Consider the following 26,237-nt stretch of genomic DNA (forward strand, 5'->3'; position numbering starts at 1 on the left):
TGATGGGATGGGTCAATATCTTTCCAGGATACCCGGGCCAGGTCAATTAGAAAGGCCTGCTCCCAGAAGTGCTTCAGAGAGTGTTTGACAGTGATGAGGGGTGGTCGTTTGACCACGGACCCATAGCCAATACAGGCAATGAGGCCGCGATCGCTGAGATCCTGATTGAAAATTGCAGAGTGTCACGCCTTGGTCATTGTATATTGGGTTTTTGTTATATGTTTGGGTAGGCCAGGGTGTGACATGGGTTTATATGTTGTGTTTCGTATTGGGGTTTGTATTAATTGGGATTGTGTATGATTAGGGGTGTGTCTAGTTAGGCTTGGCTGCCTGAAGCGATTCTCAATTGGAGTCAGGTGATTCTCGTTGTCTCGGATTGGGAACCGTATTTAGGTAGCCTGAGTTCGCGTTGTATTTTGTGGGTGTTTGTTCCTATCTCTGTGTTGTAGTCACCAGATAGGCTGTAATTAGTTTCACGTTTCGTTTGTTGTTTTCTTATTCAGTTATTTCATGTACCGCAATTATCTTCATTAAAGTCATGAGTAACCTACACGCTGCATTTCGGTCTGACTCTCTTCTCGCAACAGACGAACGTCTTTACAGAAACACCATGAAATCCTGATTCAAGCAGTCTCCTCTGAAGAGTTGATGTTGAGATGTGTCTGTTACTTGAACTTATCTTGGCTGCAATTTGAGGTGCAGTTAACTCTAATGAACTTATCCTCTGCAGCAGAGGTAACTCTGGGACTTTCTTTCCTGTGGTGGTCCTCATGAGAGCCAGTTTCATCATTGCGCTTGATGGTTTTTGCGACTGCGCTTAAAGAAACGTTCATAGTTCTTGAAATTTTACAGATTGACTGACCTTCATGTCTTAAAGTAATGATGGACTGTTGTTTCTTTTTGCTTATTTTAACTCTTCTTGATACAATATGGACTTGGTATCTTACCAAATATTGTCACGTTCTGACCTTAGTTCCTTTATTTTGTCTTTGTTAGTATGGTCAGGGCGTGAGTTGGGGTGGGCAGTCTGTTCGTTTTTCTAGGTTGTGTTTATGTGTTTGGCCTGGTATGGTTCTCAATCAGAGGCAGGTGTCGTTCGTTGTCTCTGATTGAGAATCATACTTAGGTAGCCTTTTTCCACCTGTGTTTTGTGGGTGAATATTTTCAGTTTCAGTGTTTGCACCATTCGGGACTGTTTCGGTTTTCATTTTGATCCTCTTGTTCTTGTTTTTGTATGTTGTATTCATTCTCATTAAAATACATTATGGATACGTACCACGCTGCGCATTGGTCCGATCTCTCCTACTCCTCCTCAGAAGAGGAAGAGGAAATCCGTTACAGCCATGTTCTATATACCACCCGTACCTTGTCACAACACAACTGATTGGCTAAAACGCAATAAGAAGAAAAAAAATTGGACTTAACTTTTAACAAGGCACACCTGTTAATTGAAATGCATTCCAAGTGACTACCTCATGAAGCTGGTTGAGAGAATGCCAAGAGTGTGCAAAGCTGTTATCAAGGCAAAGTCTGGCTAAATATACAATTTATTTTGATTTGTTACTACATGATTCCATATTTGTTATTTCATAGTTTTGAAGTCTATTATTCTACAATGTAGAAAATAGTAAAAATAAAGAAAAACCATGGAATTAGTAGGTGCGTCCAAACTTTTGACTGGTACTGTATATATATTGTATATATATTAAAAAAGTGATTTTGTGTATGTTTATATGAAATTACCTACAGTAGATAAGAGGGGAACATCTTCTTTCTAATGATGTTAACTTTATTTCTCAAGTCATAATAATGAGCACATTACACTCACTGGAGTCTCTGACATAGGCTTTGAAAAAGCACCCACGAGAACGGGTCTTGGAAATAATTAAAAACTATCGACCAAATCTATTCACTTTAAAATGTTAATTACTTCTCCCTGACATTATCATTCACTAGGTGATAAGACAAGATGTGGGGAAAAAAGACTCCTGTTCGAGGCTGATTTACACAGTGAATTGCTTCGTCAATTGCATTGGCCTGTACTAGCCACATGGTGGCGACAGTGAAGTGTTTTTGCTCGTGGTGATGTGCATGACTGCAATTGTCGATTTTAAAGGTGGTATAGGATGGATGTGATGGATGTTGCCTTCTCTGTTTAATGGAATACAATAAATGGTTTATCATTCACAGAATATTTCACAGCTGTTTAAAATCCATGTAAATAATCAAGGCTTTCAATGGACATAAAAAATTAAAAAAATATGCCATTTAGCAGACGCTTTTATCCAAAGCGACTTACAGTCATGTGTGCATACATTCTACGTATGGGTGGTCCCGGGAATCGAACCCACTACCCTGGCGTTACAAGCGCCATGCTCTACCAACTGAGCTACAGAAGGACCACATCACATAAAAAACTTGATATGGAAACGTGTAGCCTGATGACAGCTGCATTGCTTGACTGACTGACATGATACATCGATAAATGAGTATGACAGTATAGGATAGGAAAGAGTTTCTCTCCTTTCTTTCTCTCTCACACACATGCACGCGTTGTCATTTTGTACGACTCAATTGTACGTAGGCTGATGGGGTACACTGAATACATTACTGTAAATAACTCAGTTATCATAAACACACACTTGACATCCTCTATGATAACAAGAGGACAAAGGTCTCTCCTCCCATCCATGTACCTCTCAAGTTGAGAAGAAATCACAACATACTCTTCTGAGGCACTTACATAACACCCCAACAACCCCAGTAGTCATCTGATATTGTTAGCACAGGTATTGGGACTTGGGTCGATGTGTGTTCATACAGTATATAAGAAACATCAGAGAAACCAATAAAGTATTTCCTGTTACAATCTCTTCTCCACAGGAAATGTATTTTCTCATCAAATAATTTTGTATAACACTGAAATTATAAAAATGAATGAAATTGTGTTATAGTCTGGATAATATTGCTAGTAATGATGATTACGTATTGATTGAAACAGAGCTACACATTAACTAGATTTCTTATAGTGATGCAGATAAGAGGAAAAATATACAAATGATGTTGTAACTTTGCCTAGTAGCTAAAGATCAGTATCCTACTTTCTGGCAGACAATGGACCAACAGAAGTAAATATGTTCAGAAGTAAAAACTTTTATTTTGTCAAATTTCTTTCCTATACAAAAGCCCTTTTTCAAAAGTTAGTACTTAATACATGGCAGGAATTACAATAATAATAAAATGGTTAATTGCAAAATTACATTTATATATTTAATATCCAAAATACATTGCATATACGAAGTAGCACAGCTCCCCTTTCATTGAACATGACTGTTTATGAGAGGTGGATGTAAAGGGTACATTTTAGATTATTATCTTCATGCTACATTAACAAATTCCCTTTAATTCACACATCTAAAGCAATCGAGCTTAAAAGAGATGCTTGCTGTGAATATAAGGGGTGTCTGTGCTCTTTTGCATAATATACCAGGCCAATTTAAAGGCACAGACAAAAGCTGGCAATTTCTGGGTGGTTGGCTTAATGATATGAGACATGACAAGTATTGTTGGCCTATTTTAGAATTGAAAGCAACCATAAGCATGGTATATACAGAATAACAGATTGACTATAAGTATAGGATTATGATTCAAGCAGGCATTTGTGGTTTTTGGTAATAACTAGCTAGAACAAATCTTGTGTTCACTCCAAGGCACTGAGGACATTACAAATTGAATTTCATAAAATAAAATACAAATCATGTAAAAATGGACTGCCCAAATGTACAGATATAAAACGTTTAAAAATGTTGAACATACTTATATATCAGTAACGGACTTAACAATGTTTGCATTTTTGACCGAGGTCAACTCGTATTAATTCTCTTGACTTTTTAAAACTGTGTCACATATGAAAATAACTCTGCATAATTTATACAGTAAGTTGCTTTAATGCCTAGTTGACCAATGTTTACAAAATAATAGAAAATAGGTCTGACGAACGCACAGCATTCGCGAATCTGAGGATTTCTACGTTTTCATCCTTTCTTACTTTATTGGTTTTGTTCTTTATTTCGTAAACCATTTATTTTCAAGTCCATATTCAGCTGTTTAAATACAATTATTTCTTTCATACAACAAACTTTAAACATCTGAAAATGCACGTTTTGAAATGGCAGTGCAATATGAATGCACAGAGACACTTGACTGGCCTGGACAGACAAACAACTGTGATTGTCAAATTGAGGATGTGTTCCATGGACCAGAGGGCATTCACATTAATAATGACTTGGTCCAACAAAACATCTGGAAATGGAACGAACCAATGGCTGAAGAGGACAAACAGCATAGTTCCTATAACAACAGCCAACCGGTGTGTGGCCCCCTGAAAACATAGCTACAGCGCTTCACTACCAACTCTGGTCTCCAACTCGCCTACTTCCAGTTTGGAGGATAAGATAAGTGTGAATCAATGGCGTATTCCAGTTGCCAACATTTCATTTTCATTCAGTGCTGAGAAGTCCTTTTCTTTAAAGCCCTACCTACACCGGATACAGATGGACGGACTAATACCAGAACATGAGACAGAAGAACATGATGTTGATCTGAGACCCCATACAGGACTGGAACGAGGAACAGGGCAGGAGCTTTATCATATGAGGGAAATGTAGATTGAGACACATAGAGAATGGGTCCATGTCTGTGATCAGGCACAAAGTAGGTATGAGAGCCTCTATGGTCTCTCGATAAGGCTGCGTCTGTGTGGGTAACGTGTCTAGATTTTGGGGGCACTCTGAACTGGCCCATGGGTGCTGTTTTCAAGGGACACATGGCACAAAAAACACAGACAAACTGAAAAACTGAACAAAACAAACATGGAAACAGTCTCTTGTCTTGTAAATAAGTAGTACTCCATTTGGAACATCCAGTTTTTTTTATCCTTCAAACATTCCTTCAGTTAGATCTCTTCAGTTAACTTTCTTCAGTTAACTTTCTTCAGTTAGCTTTCTTCAGTTAGCTTTCTTGCCAGTTAAGAGCAGACTTTGGGTCCAGGCAGAGAATCGCCCTTTCTCTCGGTCTTAGTTGGTTTGGTTTCATTGTGGTTTCAGATCAGCACTGGTGGGTTTGGTTGGGGGGAGAGAAGGTTGGGGAAGACGGCATGGTGCAGTGGGGATTAGTAGTAACTGCCTAGGTGGGAGGGCACGTGGGAGTTGGGGTGGCGGGGGACGCTGTGGTTGGGGTAGATGCCCCCTGTAGGGGAGCTCCAGTACGGAGCAGTGGGTCCAAAGAAATTAGAAGAGGTGACGGGCATGGAGGGGGGATGTGGGGACACGAAGTTGACCTTCTGCTGGTGGGCATGGTAGGAGGGCACGTATGCAAGGTCCGAGGGGTACTTGTACATGGAGGACTCGGTGGGGTGGGGCTGAAGGGCCTGAGCGATACCGTGGAAGTCAAACTTGTAGGCGTAGCGCTTGCCGTGCACCTTGGTCATGATGTTCTTGTCGTAGTAGTAGCGCAGGGCGCGGCTCAGCTTGTCGTAGTTCATGTTGGGCTTGCTCTTCCTCTCGCCCCAGCGCCTCGCCACCTCGTCAGGGTCAGTCATCTTGAACTCTCCATTGGTGCCCTCCCATGTGATGCAGCCAGCATTGGTGCTGTCTGACAGGAGCTCCAGCAGGAACTGCCACAGCTGGATCTGTCCTGAACCTGGCCAGGAAACACACACATACATAGGTCAAATCAACAGCTGTTCTATCCCTGAACACCTAACAGCCGATTGATCAAAGACCCATAACTCATTATGTACAGTCGTGGCCAAAAGTTTTGAGAATGACACAAATGTTAATTTTCACAAAGTTTGCTGCTTGAGTGTCTTTAGACATTTTTTGTCAGATGTTACTATGTTACTGAAGCATAATTACAAGCATTCCATTAGTGTCAAAGGCTTTTATGGACAATTACATGAAGTTGATGCAAAGAGTCAATATTTGCAGTGTTGACCCTTCTTTTTCAAGACCTCTGCAATCAGCCCTGGCATGCAGTCAATTAACTTCTGGGCCACATCCTGACTGATGGCAGCCCATTCTTGCATAATCAATGCTTGGAGTTTGTCAGAATTTGTGGGGTTTTGTTTGTCTACCTGCCTCTTGAGGATTGACCACAAGCTCTCAATGGGATTAAGGTCTGGGGAGTGTCCTGGCCATAGACCCAAAATATCGATGTTTTGTTCCCCGAGCCACTTAGTTATCACTTTTTCCTTATGGCAAGGTGCTTCATCATGCTGGGAAATGCATTGTTCGTCACCAAACTGTTCCTGGATGGTTGGGAGAAGTTGCTCTCAGGGATGTGTTGGTACCATTCTTTATTCATAGCTGTGTTCTTAGGTAAAATTGTGAGTGAGCCCACTCCCTTGGCTGAGAAGCAACCCCACACATGAATGGTCTCAGGATGCTTTACTGTTGGCATGACACAGGACTGATGGTAGCGCTCACCTTGTCTTCTCCGGACAAGCTTTTTTCAGGATGCCCCAAACAATCGGAAAGGGGATTCATCAGAGAAAATGACTTTTCCGCATTCCTCAGCAGTCCAATCCCTGTACCTTTTGCAGAATAACAGTCTGTCCCTGATGTTTTTCCTGGAGAGAAGTGGCTTCTTTGCTGCTCTTCTTGACACCAGGCCATCCTCCAAAATTCTTCACTTCACTGTGCGTGCAGATGCACTCACACCTGCCTGCTGCCAATCCTGAGCAAGCTCTGTACTGGTAGTGCCCCAAATCCCGCAGCTGAATCAACTTTAAGAGACGGTCCTGGCGCTTGCTGGACTTTCTTGGGCGCCCTGAAGCCTTCTTCACAACAATTGAACCGCTCTCCTTGAAGTTCTTGATGATCCGATAAATGGTTGATTTAGGTGCAATCTTACTGGCAGCAATATCCTTGCCTGTGAAGCCCTTTTTGTGCAAAGCAATGATGACGCCACGTGTTTCCTTGCAGGTAACCATGGCTGACAGAGGAAAAACAATGATTCCAAGCACCACCCTCCTTTTGAATCTTCCAGTCTGTTATTCGAACTCAATCAGCATTACAGAGTGATCTCCAGCCTTGTCCTCGTCAACACTCACACCTCTGTTAACGAGAGAATCACTGACATGATGTCAGCTGGTCCTTTTGTGGCAGGGCTGAAATGCAGTGGAAATGTTTTGGGGGGATTCAGTTTATTTGCATGGCAAAGAGGGACTTTGCAATTAATTGCAATTCATCTGATCACTCTTCATAACATTCTGGAGTATATGCAAATTTCCATCATACAAACTGAAGCAGTAGACTTTGTGAAAATTAATATTTGTGTCATTCTCAAAACTTTTGGCCACGACTGTACTTACTGAATACTGCAATAAATTAGAATGCAAATGTGCACAATTCTCAGCAAATTATTTTTTTTCAGAGAAATCCACCAGGGCCATAATGAAGCAATGTATGTTGGGAAATTTAGTTTACATCTGATGTATGATTGGTCTCATACATCCTCCTGTACCTACCTGGGTTGGCCAGTCGACTGCTGGTGGGCCCCAGGATCTGGTAAGGATCTGTGGAGAGAGAGGTCTGTTAGTCTGTATGTATCACTATACATTAGGCTGATCCTCATCCTTGTGAGATGGGTGTAACCAAATGCGGCTGTCTTAAGTGGAGCACACACACATGATGGTAGGATTGAGCAGGGTGAAATACATTACCTGGCTGAGGTCTGGGCTGTTCAGTGGACTTGGACACGTTCTGTGTGACCACCGGCGAGCCTGAAGAGGGAGAGTTTAGGAGGGGAAAGAAACAGGAGGGAAGAAAGCCAGTTGGGCGGTCATGGATAAACCACAGTACACATCTTAATGGCATGTCAGCCCCGTTCCAAAGAAAACAGGCCAGTAACTGGTGGCTAGGGTAAGTGCTTAAAGTTCACAGATTTCAGGGTTGACGACTGAGGATTTAATCATTGGTGGTTTGCCTTGCGTGCTTGGGTTGAGTGGGCTCTCACACGTCTCTCTATGAGCTAGGGAAGAATGTAAAGTGCATTAAAGTGCATTCAGACCCCTTGACGTTTTCCACATTCTGTTAGGTTACAGCCTTATTCTAAAATTGATTACATTGTTTTGTTCCTCATCAATCTACACACAATACCCCATAATGACAAAGCAAAAATAAGTTTTTTTTAAATGTTTGCTAATTTATAAAATACAAGCTTGGCACAACTGTATTTAGGGAGTTTCTCCCATTCTTCTCTGCAGGTCCTCTAAAGCTCTGTCAGGTTTGATGGGGAGCATTGCTGCACAGCCATTTTCAGTTCTCTCCAGAGATGTTTGATCGGGTTCAAGTCCGGGCTTTGGCTGGGCCACTCAAGGACATTGAGACTTTTCCCGAAGCCACTCTTGTGTTGAATTGGCTGATTGCTTAGGGTCATTGTCCTGTTGGAAAGTGAACCTTTGCCCCAGTCTGAGATCCTGAGCGCTCTGGAGCAGGTTTGTCAAGGAACTCTCTGTACTTTATTCCATTAATCTTTGCCTCGATCCTGACTAGTCTCCCAGTCCCTGTCGCTAAAAAACCCATCCCCACAGCATGATGCTGCCACCACCATGCTTCACCGTAGGGAGGGTGCCAAGTCTCCGCCAGACGTGAAGCTTGGCATTCAGGCCAAAGAGTTAAATCTTGGTTTCATCAGACCAGAGAATCTTGTTGCTCATGATCTGAGAGTCTTTAGGTGCTTTTTAGCAAACTCCATGCAGGCTGTCATGTGCTTTTTACTGAAAAGTGGCTTCGTCTGGCCACTACCATAAAGGCCTAATTGGTGTAGTGCTGCAGAGATGGTTGTCCTTCTGGAATGTTCTCCCATCTCCACATAGGAACTTTAGAGCACTATCAGAGTGACCATCGGGTTCTTGGCCACCTCCCTGACCAAAGCCCTTCTCACCCGATTGCTTAGTTTGGCCAGGCGGCCAGATCTAGGAAGTCTTGGTGGTTCCAAACTTCTTCCATTTGAAAATGGTGGAGCACACTGTGTTCTTGGGGAATTTCAATGCTGTAGAAATGGTACCCTTCCCCAGATCTGTGCCTCAACATAATCCTGTCTCAAGCTCTACGGACAATTCCTTTGACCTCATGGCTTGACTTTTGCTCTAACATGTGATGTCAACTTATAGACAGGGTTGTGCCTTTCCAAATCATGTCCGATCCATTGAATTTACTACAGGTGGACTCCAATCAAGTTGTAGAAACATCTCAAGGATGATCAATGGAAACAGGGTGTACCTGAGCTCAATTTCGAGTCACATAGCAAATGGCCTGAATACTTATGTTAATAAAGTTTTTCTGTTTTTTGTTTTTAAGCATTTGAAAAAGTTTCTAAAAACCTATTTTTCCTGTGGTCCTTCTGTAGCTCAGTTGGTAGAGCATGGCGCTTGTAACGCCAGGGTAGTGGGTTCGATCCCCGGGACCACCCCGGGACCACCCATACGTAGAATGTATGCACACATGACTGTAAGTCGCTTTGGATAAAAGCGTCTGCTAAATGGCATATATTATTATATTATTATTTGTCATTATGGGGTATTGCATGTTGATTGCTGAGGAAATTGTTTTATTTAATCCAATAAGGCTGTAACGTAACAAAACGTGGAAAAAGTCAAGGGGTCTGAATACTTTCCGAAGGCACTGTATGTGATGATGCATGATGGGTTGGACCATATGCTAATTCCTTGCGTGGTTAGGCTACAAGTCTTTCTGCGACTCAGTAAAGCAAAGCGCTTGCTTACCTTTTCCACTGTGCATGTTGTTCGACCATCCAGTCCGCCGTACAGCATCATATGAAGGGTCTGAGAAGTGGAGAGCGACAAAGAGAGATTTGTCAACATTAAACACTCTACTGCACTTCCTAACATTTAATATCGGAGTATTGCATTTATTTATCCTATAGATGGGTTGGCTGACATCGTATACGAAAATGATGCCCACGCATCGATGAGGCAGAAGGCTGTGGGGTGTTATGACTCTGAATGGTCAGATAGCTAGCAACAATTACAAGAAGCTGCCATGTGGGGAATCGTTTGTGGCTCGTTTTAACTCAGTGTATTTTTAATTTTCAAAAACAGGGAGCCGAACCAGCGAGCTATCGGTCACCGGCCCAAGCTCCCAACCGCCAGGCCATCAACCATCCAAGATCCCCCTACAGTTACGTGAGAGCTGCCCCAACCATTCGACCCCCCGAATAAAACAACAACCTCTCCCTCGACACCCTCTCCTCGACACCCTCTCCCTCGACACCCTCTCCCTCGAGTGGGAAATGAACTGATTCTTGCTCGAGAAGATGAACCCTCCACTTCATCTCATAATATACACTAGTCCTGAATTAAAATGTGGTAGTGTCTCTTTTTGGTATGTGGCTGTGTATGTTCTAGGCTGTGCTCTCTACCTCCCCACCTGCAAGCGAACCCATCTCAGGAACACAACTTGGCTTTAAACAAGCAACGAGATTGTCACAGAAATAAGGCAGAGTAGTGATGCCAAGAGCTGGCTATAAAAAGGTTTGCCTGCCTATCCAAGCCCTGTCCAAGAAACCCTGTGCAGCAGGATATCTGGCCACGGTTATGTGGGTTTATCTGACATACAACTATGTCTCAAAACTAGAGGAACCAACAAGATGTCTTCGATGAAATGACAGTTTCATGAGCAGGTTGCACCATGGTGACCACAAACTGGAGGGGAAAATACACACAAACTGACACACAAACAGACAGATAGACATTCTGGTAGTTTATGATTGTAAGATGCTGCAACTGGAAAGAATTGCCTTATGTTTGTGAGGTTCCCAACTGATGAATGCTGTCTGGGTACCTGAATTGCTACCTGTTGTAATCAATCTCCTTGACATGCAGATAAAACAAGATGCATATTTTCTCCATCAAGGCATCAAAAACAGTACTGCACATTCCCATCTAAATTGAAAGTAGATGCAATTTCACCTTCATTTGGTTGGCAACGACTATAGCAACCCTGACATTTAGCTTTGTTATCGGCTAAGACTGTACCACATGCAAAGAGTCACTAGACAGGAGGACATATAACAGCCAGTGAAACAAGACACACATCTAACAGATGTAATTTCCTACTAATATTACATATAGCTGATGTAATGTCCTACTAATATTACATATAGCTGATGTAATGTCCTACTAATATTACATATAGCTGATGTAATGTCCTACTAATATTACATATAGCTGATGTAATGTCCTACTAATATTACATATAGCTGATGTAATGTCCTACTAATATTACATATAGCTGATGTAATGTCCATATAGCTAATATTACATATAGCTGATGTAATGTCCTACTAATATTACATATAGCTGATGTAATGTCCTACTAATATTACATATAGCTGATGTAATGTCCTACTAATATTACATATAGCTGATGTAATGTCCTACTAATATTACATATAGCTGATGTAATGTCCTACTAATATTACATATAGCTGATGTAATGTCCTACTAATATTACATATAGCTGATGTAATGTCCTACTAATATTACATATAGCTGATGTAATGTCCTACTAATATTACATATAGCTGATGTAATGTCCTACTAATATTACATATAGCTGATGTAATGTCCTACTAATATTACATATAGCTGATGTAATGTCCTACTAATATTACATATAGCTGATGTAATGTCCTACTAGTCTTCCATCGTGTTATAATGACTACATTAATATTTTAATGTTTCAAATCTCATGATGTCACCACTGTTTTTATGTTTGGTCACATAAGTGGTGCTCATATAAGCCCCTGCTGAGCTCAACATGCAGTTAAGAGACACCGCAGGTGCCTAACGTGAAGACTTAAGGCTCTAAATCATGTGTGTCACGCTACATATACAGCCAATGGGACAGCTAGAACTTAACATGCTTCACCGTGGTGATGCAGACACCCACCTATTACAGGAGGTTTTGTCACAACTAGCTCCCTCTGACTCATCAGTGACCTCCGCATCTACAACTGGTTGAGAGCCATGTCATGGCTTCTCAAAACATTATCCAACACTGCCCTCTCGTGGTCAGAAACATGTCATTTCCTATAAAACAAACATTTGGAAATGCAGACCTTCCACTGGTTTACTTCAACCAACATTGAATAAATCAAAATGCACATCTACTTTAGTGTTGAGTACTTCTCAACCACAAACTTGATTTAAAGCTGTAATAAAAAATAAAAAATAAGGCTTTCTAAGAAGCAATGTCACTAGAACTTGTTTTATTGTCTAACATAAATTACATATCTACAATAAAATTATTATAATTATAAATTATAATAATTACAAACAGTGTATTTAATCACACTTTCACAGGATGTTATTTCAAGTTATTTCCTTTTGCTCATGTGTGTTTGTGCTTTATAAAACCGTCCTTCAGCAGAAACATTTCCCTAAAAAGATATCTCATGAACATCTCACTCTTTATGCTTTTTAAACTATTAACCCCAGAGTTGACTCAATGGGCCTGAACCTGGAAGAACTAAACAAAGAGTGGGTCTCTCTTTTCTCTCACTGTCAGGTGGGCCTGGGGTAGGATGGAGGGAGCTGGTGGAGTGGTAGAGAAAGAGGCGGAGGGAGAAGAGAGAAGTCAGAGAGAGAGTGATAGAAGAGAGAGTGAGAGAGAGAGACAGAGTGAGAGAGTGAGAGACGAATAACAGTCGGGCGGCCGTCGCTCAGCAGAGGCTGTCAGGTCCAATCTGCAGTGGGCTGGTGGGATAGCCAAGTAGCAGCGACTGGGGGAGAGTCCTCGGAGAGTTGCGTTTCCTGCTTGCCTTGCCTGCAGACAACCTCTCTTTGTTTTACTAGCCCTTTTTTCCCCTCTCCCGCTCCCCCTCCTCTGCAAAAAAACACACAGGGGCTACCTCCTTCCAAGAGAAGGGTCACAAACAGAAGGGGGAGAGAGAGAGAGTGCGAGAGACAGATACAGAGAGAGAGAGAGAGAGACAGAGAGAGAGAGTGAGAAACTCAAGAGACTCAGACAGACAAAACACAACGTTGGAATGTGAAAAGAAAACAATGGTGTTGAATCCCGCTACTGTCTGATAAAGAGCAGAGGAGGTGGTTGGATAGACTACACTCGGCTCCACTATGTAGCCTTTCGACATGAGAGAGGGTCACATCCCTGCAATATCCTCATATTAAGGGTTCACCGCTATAGACAGTGGGGAAGTTGCTTTCCTGATTCGATTAGGGTCTGAGTCAGACCAGAAGGGCAGGGGTGGACATGAGACCTATGTGGAGCACCATTCAGAAGAGTGGACGAGAGGAGACGGGAGGTGAGGAGATGAGAAGGGAAGAAGAAGGGAAGGAAGGGAAAGGGGAATACTTAGTCAACTGGATGATTTCAAACTAAATGTGTCTTCCACATTTAACCCAACCCCTCTGAATAAGAGAGTTGCGGGGGGGGCGCCTTAATCGACATCCACTTCATTGGCAACCGGGGAGCAGTTGTTGTGGGGGTTAACTGCCTTGCTCAAGGGCAGAAGAGGAGAGGAGAGGAGAGGGGAGGAGAGGGTACGAAAGGAGTAGAGAGGAAACGAGAAGAGATGATAGGAAAGGGGGAAGCCAGGCAGACAGACTGGGAAGGACGACCAGAGTCCAGATGAGCACACCAGGTCAGGAATACAGTCAGCCATGCAAACTCAACAGACACCCCAGAAGTATGGAGCCTCTCTCTCCCTCTTTTTCCAGGCCCTCTGAGTAGAGCCAGTTTCCACTCTGGGCTGGGGTGTGGTGCAATGCTTGCTCCTCCTGGGAGACCTGACTGCAGACCAGCTATTCAAAACAAGGGCTGAGCACCAACGAGAGAGAAGCATAGTCATGGACCGCTTTTAACCCACAGTCTAAGCCAAAGACAGACTCAGACAGAGCAGGGCTTTTTATACTGTATGCAGGTGCTTTAAAAGCCATCTGTGTGAGAAAGGAAAAGAGCTGACTATATGAGCTTGGCAGAGGCAGCTGCCAAGCTTTAGCAGACACAATGTACATACAATGGATAGAGTACTGTATGTATGCTTGGCTATACAACCAATGTAAATCAGCAGTTCTCCACTTGGGAGGCCATAGAGGGAAAGATAAAAGACAAAGAATAGCCCATCAATCGCTAAAGCTTCCCTCTCTGTGACCACTGAGGAGCCATGTGGTAAATCACTGAATCTCCAAACTATCTCCCTGTACCCTTTAAACTCAACACACAGGCAAGCAAGCACATGAACACACACACACACTTTTCATGGCTGCTGCATTCCATGTTTTATATGCTCACTTTTATTCATAACATTGCTTTTTACATCAGACAGTCTGGAAAAGATTTGGAGGTCTCCTGCTGAATAACGGTGCTTACTATACCCTGACAGAGCTGAGATGGTATGTGACCCTTTTCTACAGACAATATGACTGTGAACATCTGGTGATAGAAGGTTGATAAAAGTCTCAATACTGGCATTTCTGGAGGAAAAAGGCTTTTATGGAATTTGGGCTGTGACTGAGTTTGTATTAGGAGAAGAAGGAGCACTATTATGGTAGCCACTTCTCTGTGTTGGGGAAATGGTGTTGAGGGGAGTTGACCTGCTGGATCTGCCAGTCCAAACACCTGCCACTGAGAACCAGGAAGAAGGGGTCAGAGGTGACACTGCAGAATCTTAGCGCTCATGTATTTTGTCTATGTCAATTTCTTAAAAAAAACGGAATAAAATCGTACAGAAACATAAAGTATCTCATCGAGTACACCCATGATGATATGAACCAGGGTGAGAACAGTGTAACTCAGCCTAGTCTCTTCCTCTCTTCCCAGCTAGATATGCCCTTTTCCTGTGAGCCAGTCTATCAGTGTTATTGCAACCTGTTCTCATGTACTGTATATGGTGGTGACTTCCCAGTCCACATGTAAAGGATATGTACTTCATCTCACAGACACTAACACAGGCTTAGGCGGGTCTGACACACCAAGTCTGGAACCAATAAGATCCTGAACAGCTTCTACCCCAAGCCATAAGACTGCAAAAAATGTAGTTAAATAGTTAACCAAATAGCAACCTCTGCAGTGGTCCTTTTTGCAATTACTTTTTTGACTCATAACATACGCTGCTGCTACTGTTTACTATCTGTCACTTTATTCCTTGTTGCAGTGCATTAGGAAACTCTTCAGACCCCTTGACTTCTTCCACATTTTGTTATGTTACAGCCTTATTCTAAAACTGATTAAATCGTTTTTTTTCTCTTCATCAATCTACCCTCAAAATGACAAAGCAAAAACAGGTTTTTAGAAATTTTTGCAAATGTATTCAAATTAAAAAACTGAAATATAACATTTACATAAGTATTCAACCTTTTACTCAGGACTTTGTTGAAGCACCGTTGGCAGCAATTACAGCTTCAAGTCTTTTTGGGTATGACGCTACAAGCTTGGCACACCTGTATTTGGGGAGTTTCTCCCATTCTTCTCTGCAGATCCTCTCAAGCTCTGTCAGGTTGGATGGGGAGCGTTGCTGCACAGCTATTTTCAGGCCTCTCCAGAGATGTTTGATCAGGCTCAAGTCTGGGCTCTGGCTTGGCCACTCAAGAACATTCTGAGACTTTTCCAGAAGCCACCAAGTTGTCTTGGCTGTGTGCTTAGGGCCGTTGTCCTGTTGAAAGGTGAACCTTTGCCCCAGTCTGAGGGCCTGAGCACTCTGGAGCAGGTTTTCATCAAGGATCTCTCTGTACTTTGCTCCTTTCATCTTTCCCTCAATCCTGACTATTCTCCCAGTCCCTGCCGCTGAAAAACATCCCCACAGCATGATGCTGCCACCACCACAAAGAGTTCAATCTTGGTTTCAGCAGACCAGAGCATCTTGATTCTCATGGTCTGAGAGTTCTTTAGGTGCCTTTTGGCAAACTCCAAGCTGTCATTAGCCTTTTACTGAGGAGTGGCTTCCATCTGGCCATTCTACCATAAAGGCCTGATTGGTGTAGAGCTGCAGAGATGGTTGTCCTTCTGAAAGGTTCTCCCATCTCCACAGAGGAACTCTGGAGCTCTGACAGAGGGACCATTGAGTTCTTGGTCACCTCCCTGACCAAGGCCATTCTCACCTGATTGCTTAGTTTGGCCAGACGGACAGCTCTAGGAAGAGTATTGGTGGTTCCAAACTTCTTTCATTTAAGACCTCACAGCTTGGTTGTTGCTCTGATATGCACTGTCAACTGTGGGATCTTATATAGACAGGTGTGTGCCTTTCCAAATCATGCCCAATCAATTTACCACAGGTGGACTCCGAGTTGTAGAAACATCTCAAGGATGACCAATTGAAACTGGATGCAACTGAGCTCAATTTCAAGTCTCATAGCAAAGGGTCTGAAAACTTGTGTAAATAAGGTATTTCTGTTTTTTATTTGCAATACATTTGCAAAAGTTTCTAAAAACCTGTTTTTGCTTTGTCATTATGGGCATAGATTGATTAGGACATGTTTTTATTTAATCCATTTTATAATAAGGCTGTAACGTAATAAAATGTTGAAAAAGTCAAGGGGTCTGAATACTTTCCAAATGCACTGTACATGTACATATCTACCTCACTTACGTCATAACCCTGCACATTGACTCGGTGATGGTACCCCTTGTCTGTAGCCAAGTTATGATTACTGATTGTGTATCTAGTATTACTTTTATTATTATTCTGTGTTTTTCTTTTCTATTATTTCTCCACTTCCTTTCCCTCTGCATTGTTGGGAATGCATTGGTAAACCTGTCATTTACGAAGCATGTGACAAATAAAATGTGATTTGATAAATGTCAGTGCAAATGCGCATTTGACAAAGTGTCTCCTCAGAGTGGCACAGCGATCTAAGGCACTGCATCTCAGTGCTAGAGGCGTCACTACAGACCCTGGTTCGATTCCAAACTGTATCACAACCGGCCATGATTGGGAGTCGCTTAGGGCGGTGCACAATTGGCCCAGCGTCGTCTGGGTTAGGATTTGGCTGGGGTAGGTTCGTCATTGTAAATAAGAATTTGATCTTAACTGACTTGCCTAGTTAAATAAAAAACATTCAGAGTTATTTATGGACCATAAAGTCACATTTTAGCTGTCTGCAAAAAACCCTGTCTTCCAGACTGATCAGTGTATCTGATCAGAGAGAATGAACATGTCTCATCAACACCAAACAACACAGAATGTTAAAACAATGAACTGTGCCCTACAATGCTCAGTGTAACAGTTGCCCTCCAAAACCTGCACAAATACACACATCAACCGCCAAAAAACCTTTCCTCCCTACCACCACGTGTTCCCTCTTAGATTGAGTCAAAGTTGTGACAACAAAAACAACTCATCTCCCCTTCTGTCTCCTTTCTGTCTCTGTTTACATTGTGGCTGAACCACCTGTCCTTTAAGTACACCGCTCCACAAAAATGACCTTATTTAGACGTGCTATCTCGCTGAGCCCCCCCACCCTATCCTCCTATATCTCCCCCTGTGGATGCGGAGGTTTGCCACGGCATGACTTTTGTTTTGCTAATTCCCTTCCATTGTAAGGTGGCCCTCGCTTTCCTCCATGTGCAGGTAGGCCATGAATAGCACAGACTGGGGTAGCGCTGCCTGATATTATTCCCCTGTACAAAAGATACACCTGTCAATAGCTGTGTCTCTGCTTGGTGCTGCCAGGACCTGGGCCTGTTCTCCTCTGTGGCAGCAGAGAGGGAGCTGGCACTCACACTGAGACCACCGTGCGCTGAGGGGCTGGCAGACAGAGCGGAGCGTGCTGCAGCTCTATTGTTTTGGCTAAATGATCGTGCTAAATGAGAACACTCTTTCTTGTCCTCTCTCTCTTTCGCTCTCTCTCTCTCTCTCTCTCTCTCTCTCTCTCTCTCTCTCTCTCTCTCTCTCTCTCTCTCTCTCTCTCTCTCTCTCTCTCTCTCTCTCACCCTTTCAGCATATACCTGGCTCTCTTCAAAAAAGGAAGCATAGACCCCTATAAAAACACCTCTGAAATAGAATACTGTTGCCCATATTTAACATTTGCAGTAAGGTTTTAGAAAATAATGCTGTCCTACCTTCTTTGGCAGCCAGGCGTGGAGACTGGTCCGTGTGAGATGGAGTGTTGTAGGATAATGATGAGCTACCTGCAACACGCCAGATGGGCACAACGTCAGAGCTGTATGATCTCAAAGTTTACAGTTATCTGTGCATAGGGCAAGATTCATCAAATATACTGGCTAATAGGTTATATAGTATAGAAGTGCATCAAGAACTGCAACACTGCAGGGTTTTTCACGCTCAATCATTTCCAATAAAGGTATATCAAGAATGGTCCACCACGCAAAGGATATCCAGCCAACTTTACACAACTAGGGGAAGCATTGGAGTCAACTCAATATTAGGAAGGTGTTTCTAATGTTTGGTATGCAGTGTACAATGATATTAGCTGTGAGTAGAAACACTGGCCAATACCCAGTAGGTGGCAGTAAGAAGATCCTTGATTAGTGTAAGTAGATCTCAATTTCCTTTTAATTTGAGATGCCCCTTAAAAGTATACTTAAAAACTGCCCATGGTACATTGTAAACAATCAATCCATTCTATCCAATAAAGAATCGACCCAGCAATATTTTTTATATGTAATCCTTTAAACTCAGAATGCTGTGCTGAGTCAACAATTCCACCACAAACCTCCTGACTATTAAAGTCCAGAAACCAAGACTATTTATAATAGCATAATGGCGAGCTTTTCATTTTACCTTATGGAGCAGAACTGTGCTCTGCATTCCTCTGCTTACACAGGCACCCTGGGCGGCACCAAAATGCTCTCTTAACTTTAGCTGCCCCGACGCATAAATCAGAGTGGAAAAACAGACCAAAAATGCACTGGGAAAATACCAGTACTAGTACTACTATGGGGAGTGTAAAATTTAAGACAAAGACTACTACTATTGGGAGTTGCTGGTTAGGAAGGAACTCTATGAGCTTTTCTGAATGGGCAGGAGACGGAGAGATGAATAACAGTATAGGCTACAGCTTGGGAATGCAGGATGCCTTTGCTCATTTTGGAGGGTGGGGGGAATAGGGGGGGCCCACAGCAATGTAGACCTGGGGTCTGTTTCTTGGCGGGTTGGCGGAGGGAGGCGGGAGGCGGGGGCTCTACACACATATTCTAACCCCCACCCCATCCCGCAACACCACAGCCCACGCCACCCCCAAGGCTCTGGCCCTGGTTTGGACCTGGGGCTGGTGAACAGGGGAAGCATTGTGTGAGGCAGGGTCCCTGCACAGCAATCAAACGCAGCTCCCCATACAAAAATTATTCCACACTCTCAGTGTAAGCGCACGGGGCAGGCACGGCACCAACCCATCTCCAGGGCGAGAGAGAGAATAGTAAAAAGTAGTAGAGAGAGAGAGACGGGGTTAGGGTTAACTACTGCCCTACTGGGTTCCACATGGGGGCCGCCCCAGACAGGCAGAGCTGCTGAGAAAACAGATTCAAAAGAGAACACTGGGACCGCTATTATAAGGACGGGAGAGAGAGAGGGAGCAAGGGAAAGAGGGAGAAAGAGAAAATGGGGAGCGCCAACACTGACACTTTGGATGAGGGAGGCTTGGCTAAACCGCCTATTTATTTGGACGTGCTCTTCCCCCTCGAAAACGCATCCCAGTAATCTGACTGCGCAGTGGAATGACTGGCTGATGTTCAGCCTCCTCCAACCGAGCCACATCTGCCAAAAGTCTGTACTTCTATTACATAATACCTGCCAATAGCAGTGTTTTGTTTTCTTTCTTTTCTCTAAATGATGAGTCTAAAACGCTTCCTGCCCCTTCATCCTCCATCTTGACACACCATAATATTGACAGACATCCTTCTGAGATGGTTAGACGTCATTGACCTTTGCTGAGCCCTGGCCTGATGTTGATCCTACCAAGCTAAAATCTATACTATCCCCTCACACATGTATACCCTTTTCTCTATCAACAAACCCCTCTCAAGTCCCACACCCCCTCAAACATGTACATACCCTTCTCTCCATCAACAATCTGAAGGGCACCCACCTGGGCGATGAGGCCACTTCCCCTTAAAGGAGGCCTAGGAGACCCCAGTAATTAGACTACATTAGCCCAGTTCCCTGACCAACGCCAAACCAACCAGAGGTGCTGTGTAATGGTACCTAACAGCTAACAAGAGGCAGCCAGGCCTCTGAGCCCCTCCACTGCAGTGCTAATCTGCCAATAGAAATAACTAATGCAGGAGGAGCTCCATAAAAACCTAAAAAGAGAGAGAGAGAGAGAGAGAGAGAGAGAGAGAGAGAGAGAGAGAGAGAGAGAGAGAGAGAGAGAGAGAGAGAGAGATTGGGAGTAACTTGCTGCGAAGGAGAGAACTCCAGATCTCCTTTTCCTCTGCAGCCTTCAGCCCAGATGTTTATGGTCTGCATAAACTATTGAGGTCTTGAGAATGTCCCCACACTCGAGTGGGCTGCACCAGCAGCAGCAGTAGGATCAGGAGCAGAGGCAGCCCGGGAGGCTGGGAGCCCAGACTTATCACTCTGTAAATCCTTCCAGCCACAGTCAGCCACACAGAGCAGACCAGACCATAGCAGGGACACCTGGGAAAGAAAGCAATGCAGCTATTCTCCTATGGCACTCAATCAGAGCCACTTCAGGCTATTTCCATGCACTTCAATAAAAACTCCCACTCTTTCATTCTCTCTTTTTCTCTCTCTCCCCCCTTTCTCCTGTCTCTGTGTCTGAGGATACAGTCTCTCCTTGTTGGAGGTTTCACTGTGCTGTGCTTGGTTCGTTCCAGCACATGTGGTATCAAACCGACCTACATGGGTGCAATAAAGCAAACAGTCCGCAGTCCCTCCCTGACAGACTAATTTGAACAAATTCTCAAATTGCGCCCCAAATTGAAAGCACATTGGAGAATGGGAGGCCATCGCGTAGAAAATCTGGATAAGTGACCAACAATGGGGCCAAAATAATGCACAGGCAACCACCCTTATTACTGTTCGCAGCTGGAGACAGAGATTCAGATATGTGCAGAATGCCTTGCTGGCATGAGCTTTTATATGATATTCCTCCCTGTGTATGACTAAGACAAAAGAGACAGGCGTGTGTTGTTACTTTTAGCGTATAGCCGCAGGGAGGGGAAATGTCCCTGCCCTGCTCGGGCCTACTGTGAATAAGCTTAATGACACTGAAGAATGTTAATCAGAGTTTCAATAAACAGACCCCAAAGTAACACACATGATGTACACAGATGTGTATGAAATTATTCCAGCTCGTCGAGGACAGACTGTCGTCGAGTTGGGAGGAGAGTGGAGAGGCGGAGGATGGGAGAGGGTGAGGCATCAGACGGCCTGTAATCACTAAAAACTTCCAGGGCCTGCTTCTCCCTCTCCTGTGTGTCTGAGTCGGAACCGAGAGCTTAGCCCCGCTCCACCTCTCCTCGTGAGTGAAGCCAGAGGTCTGCGTTCTGGATGGGCTAGCTCCGTGTCTGTGATTGTGTTTGTTTGTGCTGCAGGGGGAAGAGATCGGCTTCAGTTTCAAATCTGCGGCCCTGAGGTCAGGGTAAACCCTGGAAAGTCCCCACACTCTTCCGACGTCGTGCCTTTACTAACACAGTTCCTCCCACCTCAACGCGAGCTCACCGCCCCACGTCAATATACGCCCTAATGCTGCTCATTTCTCAAAAGGCCTGCCACTGGTCAGCCTGGCACGGGACGAAGAGAGAGCATTTGTCTCCTGGCTTGGGAAGGAGTCCAAAGCAATTTCAATACCCAAGCCGAGGATTCCGAAGCATCTCTTCTGTTTCCAAAACACACAACAACTAAATCAAAAGAATGGTGGCGGGGGTAGAGCCGCAGTGCAGGACGCCTAAGCCAGGTTAAGTCCCGCGGCAACCATTCCTAATGAAAACTGCTCTGCTGAGAGTAAGAGGGCCCAGCGGCGGTCATTCAAACACATAGAGCCTCCAGTCCATGCTGCATTTTAACACAATGGGGCTGTTATACTCACAGCAGCCATCCCTATTCCCTGGGCCCAGACGCCACGCACAGCACAGAGAAAACTGTTGACACCCACAGAATAAAGTTCCCATTACATCACAGCAAGACCCATCACGATTTTTAGGAGAAACTTTAAAATGAGTCAGCCATTAGGGCTCCACCCTGCTCCATGTCATGACGCTTTGCAGCTGCTATTCTTGCTATACAGTACAGTGCAAACAGCAGAGGATAACTGTCATACATAGAGGGTGGGATATCCATGGAAATCTTAACTGGTTTACTGAAATGACTGATGTTATGGATGGCCTCCAACATTGTGGCTTAGTATGTTTTGTGATGGCCATCCCAACTCCCAACTCCATTAAGTGTAGTGGATGTCTATAAAAACCTGAACTCTACAGCACAGAACGGTACACAGTTCCAGATCATCTCCACGAGATGCCAGATGCTGCCTGTCCTCCTGGTATCTTGCTTATAGATTGCATTTGCATATTGGTGCAGCAAAACCTTGTTTCCTTAGTCGTGTCTCGCTGCCAAAACGTGTGAGGTCGTAATGTACAAAAGGCCTTCCAATTAATCAGCAAAGCTGCCTCCATTGTATATTACAGATACACTTCCTGTGCTCTGCTGAACACACAGACCTCACTCACTCGCGTGATTCCTGAGGCAATGCACCTGGGCTTCATCTTACTGTGGCCTATGTGGAATAAGGCAATCCTGAGTGGAGGGAGAGCGGGTTACAGTCCAGAGATGATGGTTATCTACAGGGAAAAAACTCTTAAGTCCTCATGGCTGGAATAGCTGTATGTGCCAAGGCCCGCAGGGCGGCCATTTTGGAGAAATGGGGTCCAGTTTTCCAGTAAGGCTGCATCATTGTCTGGCGACTGTAACATGATGACTATGCTGACAAAACACAGTGAGTCATTTAATTTCCCTTGGTTCGGCATACTCTGTTCACATCCAAAAGCAGGGGCAATGCGCTGAGAAACAGAGACTGAAATGTCTGTGCTATTTAAGCCTCCTCTACACTTTATGAAAAACCAATCCAGGCAAAAGACCAATGTAAAACATTCAAAGTGGGTAGACCACGTTTTCTGGCATTCTCACATGGCCGGGTAAACGAGATTGGACGTATGTCAATGTCAGAATGCAGTACAAACTGGCTAACTGGCCTTAGACCGCTGAGCCACTCAGGAGAAGACGTTGTTCATAACGACATCAGCAAAACGCTCGCCCACACAACGTCTGCGAATGTGAGGCCGATTGGACATACTGCCAAATTCTCTAAAACAAGACAGCTTATGGTAGAGAAATTAACATTCAATTATCTGGCAACAGCTCTGGTGGACATTTTTGCAAAAAGCATGCCAATTGCACGTTCCCTCAAAACTTGCGACATCTCTAGCATCGTGTTGTGTGACAATACTGCACATTTTAGAGAAACCTGTTATTGTCCCCAGCAAAAGGTGCACCTGTGTGATGACCATGCTGTTTAATCAACTTCTTGATGTCACACCTGTCAAGTGGATGGATTATCTTGGAAAAGGAAAAATGCTCGCTAACAGGGATGTGAGCAAATTTGTGCACAAAATTTGAGAGAAATACGTTTTTTGTGCTTATGGAACATTTCTCTGATCTTTTATTTCAGCTCCTGAAACATGGGACCAACACTTCACATGATGTGTTTATATTTCTGTTCAGTATAGATCAATTCAAATGGCTGCCAGAACTTACTTTCCCTGAGGTAATTGAGATGAGAGAGTAGGACTTCAGCGTTGTACATGGTGGTCAGTCGGAGGAAGTCGTCCTTGCTCATCTTACACAGTTCCTTGCCGTCTGTGTTGTGGAACATGGCCGTGTCCATCTCCAGCAGGCCGTACTCCTTGATGGCCCACTCTAGCCACTGGCGGACATGATCCTGAGACCACAGCGACGGATCTGGAGAAATACAAGAAGACAGAGGTAGTGTATACAGCACGGGACAATCTAGTCTTTTCACAGTGATTGAGAATGCATTTCAAGTTTTGGTCTCATAATTATTTCCAAATTATGGCTAATGTATCCATTCGTTATTTTCACTTGTTTATTTAAATAGCTATTCATTCATCCATCTTTCAGTGAATGTATCCGACCCATCCTTTCCCAGATTGTGTAGCCTATGTAATACTTTGATGGAGTGAAATCATACACCTGCATCTATTCTACAGTATATCTGATGTACCATCAATCGCTTCCAAGACTGACAGAGAGTGTTTCCCAAAGCATTTATCCCTCATAAATAACACTCTGTAATATGTGAACCAATTTGCCAATGTAAAGAGCTCTTTGACTGAACAGACCTCTCTTGCCTGTATGTGTTTAGCCGTACTCCCATGAGTAAACTAAAACATGACTAACAAAAGCATCAAAGAGCCTTCACCCGTGACATAGCTAAATACATCCGGGGCTAATAAAAACACTTCTACAACATCAGAAAATGTATGCCAATTAAGAGCATGTTTATAGGCCCTCCATTTGACTAGGAAGAAAAATGACTAAGAAATAAACCTTTCTCACAGCCTGGAATGTAGTCATAGTACTTATAGGTCTAGGTATTGAGCAATTAATAACATCGGAAATAAAGAAAAAACAATTTGTTATTTTCATTCATTATAAAGAAATAACATGCGGTTTATATTATAGAAGTAATTGTTACCTGCGGGGACGATGACTCTCCTCTCATTGGTGGTCATGTTGGGGGGCGGAGCGTTCTTCTCGTCCATGTAGCTTCCGTAACTCATCTGAGATGTGTCATTGCCCCCCACCAGCTTGTTGCATTTACCCCCCACACTGCAGTCCACTGGGGACTCCCTGCTGCACAGACACACAGTGTCAGTGTCAGAGAGAGACAAGGGATCCTTATATTGGCTCTAAGCAGATGAAAATGGTTTGCAATATAGACCAACCACAGGGCCAATGGAGCAGAGCTTGAGCTAGCCCAATGAAATGTAAGTGTCAGGTGAGTTAGTGGTAGATAAACAGCTCACTTTCTGCAGAAGGTGGACAAAAATCATATTTAACTGTGCACAAGCAATTGTTATGATCAACTGTCCTTTTGAATCTCGACTAATCTAGGGAACATCAACTCAAATCAGCAGAGACGAAGACATACTACGACAAGACATAAGAGCTGGAGTCTAGTGAGATGGACTGTGCATACTGCTGAACATACCTGGATCCATTGATGTGGTCATACTCTCTCTTGACGTTCACTCGGACTGGCTGGTTAATCCACTCTTGCTGAGGGGGTAATGGGTTGATTTTGTGGGGCTGGACGTAGTCCTGTGTGCCAGATGCAGTCATGTCTGTCTTGGGTAGAGGGGCAGCAGCAGCGTAAGGAGGCTCAAACAAGGACTGGTCTTCACTCACCACTGACAGTGCCTCCTGCAGGCCAGAGGAGGAACAGGTTATAGCGGGGCACCTCTAGAACAACAGAGAGGACCTGTGATCTCACAACTTCAATCTCTCACTTGTTGTAGATCCATTTTGTTTACAGTAATTATGTGCAGTTATGTGTCATATCGCAATCTGGCATCCAAAGGGGTTTGTGTATACAGTGATTGGGCCTATGTAGCAACTACAGCTTCCTGTTGATGTTACCATGACTTCAAACATGACTAAAATCCTGATGATTACTATGCACAACAAGATCTAGTCTGCGTTTTCCTTCCACAGAGAAGGAAAAGCAGATGAAGAATCAACAGGAACAGCAGGGGGGTCAGTTCTACATTGACCCCAGTGCAGTGGCTCCACTGGAACTCTCCTCTGTCTGTGTCCACGTGTTCTGTCTCATGTCTGGTAACTGATGCATGGAATACATATCAGATCTATCATTGCCAGAGAGATATATGGGCTAATGGGAATACAATACTTGCTATTCCAATGATCTGACATGCAACAACCTACACACAGAGCCAAAGAGATGTACAGTATTTATGAGACATGCAGGTAAACGGCTCTGCCTGTATAGACTGTGGCAGCCTTTTAGCTAAATCCATTTTAAAACCTCTGTTTACTATGAATGAAGGAGCTGGTGAGTTCTGCCTTGCCTCAGCTCTGTCAATGACACATTTTAGTGAAACAAAGCAGCAGCAACAGAGACAAACTGATCTACAGTCATTACAATTAAGCTGTTTCAAGGATTAGGCTCATGT

At 43.7% G+C, this 26,237-nt stretch overlaps 1 protein-coding gene across 4 annotated transcripts in view; it reads right to left on the minus strand.

The window, feature by feature from the left end:
* Positions 1-3,133: 3,133 nt before the first annotated feature.
* LOC118370774 (Friend leukemia integration 1 transcription factor-like) overlaps positions 3,134-26,237 on the minus strand; it is a 33,107-nt gene continuing 10,003 nt past the window's right edge. For 2 of the 4 annotated variants that reach the window (XM_035755908.2, XM_035755910.2), the window contains 8 exons: positions 25,256-25,467; positions 24,740-24,894; positions 23,779-23,982; positions 18,105-18,173; positions 9,788-9,847; positions 7,724-7,783; positions 7,529-7,576; positions 3,134-5,700 (listed from right to left, as the gene is read on the minus strand). In XM_035755908.2, the coding sequence (XP_035611801.1) occupies positions 5,171-5,700; positions 7,529-7,576; positions 7,724-7,783; positions 9,788-9,847; positions 18,105-18,173; positions 23,779-23,982; positions 24,740-24,894; positions 25,256-25,467 (1,338 nt within the window). In that variant the 3' untranslated portion in view covers positions 3,134-5,170. Of the gene's footprint in view, positions 5,701-7,528; positions 7,577-7,723; positions 7,784-9,787; positions 9,848-18,104; positions 18,174-23,778; positions 23,983-24,739; positions 24,898-25,255; positions 25,468-26,237 lie in introns of all 4 variants that reach the window. The other 2 variants (XM_035755906.2, XM_035755909.2) reach the window with 1 other exon arrangement.

The sequence above is a fragment of the Oncorhynchus keta genome, chromosome 1 (assembly GCF_023373465.1).
Source record: "Oncorhynchus keta strain PuntledgeMale-10-30-2019 chromosome 1, Oket_V2, whole genome shotgun sequence".
In the NCBI taxonomy this organism is placed as follows: domain Eukaryota; kingdom Metazoa; phylum Chordata; class Actinopteri; order Salmoniformes; family Salmonidae; genus Oncorhynchus; species Oncorhynchus keta.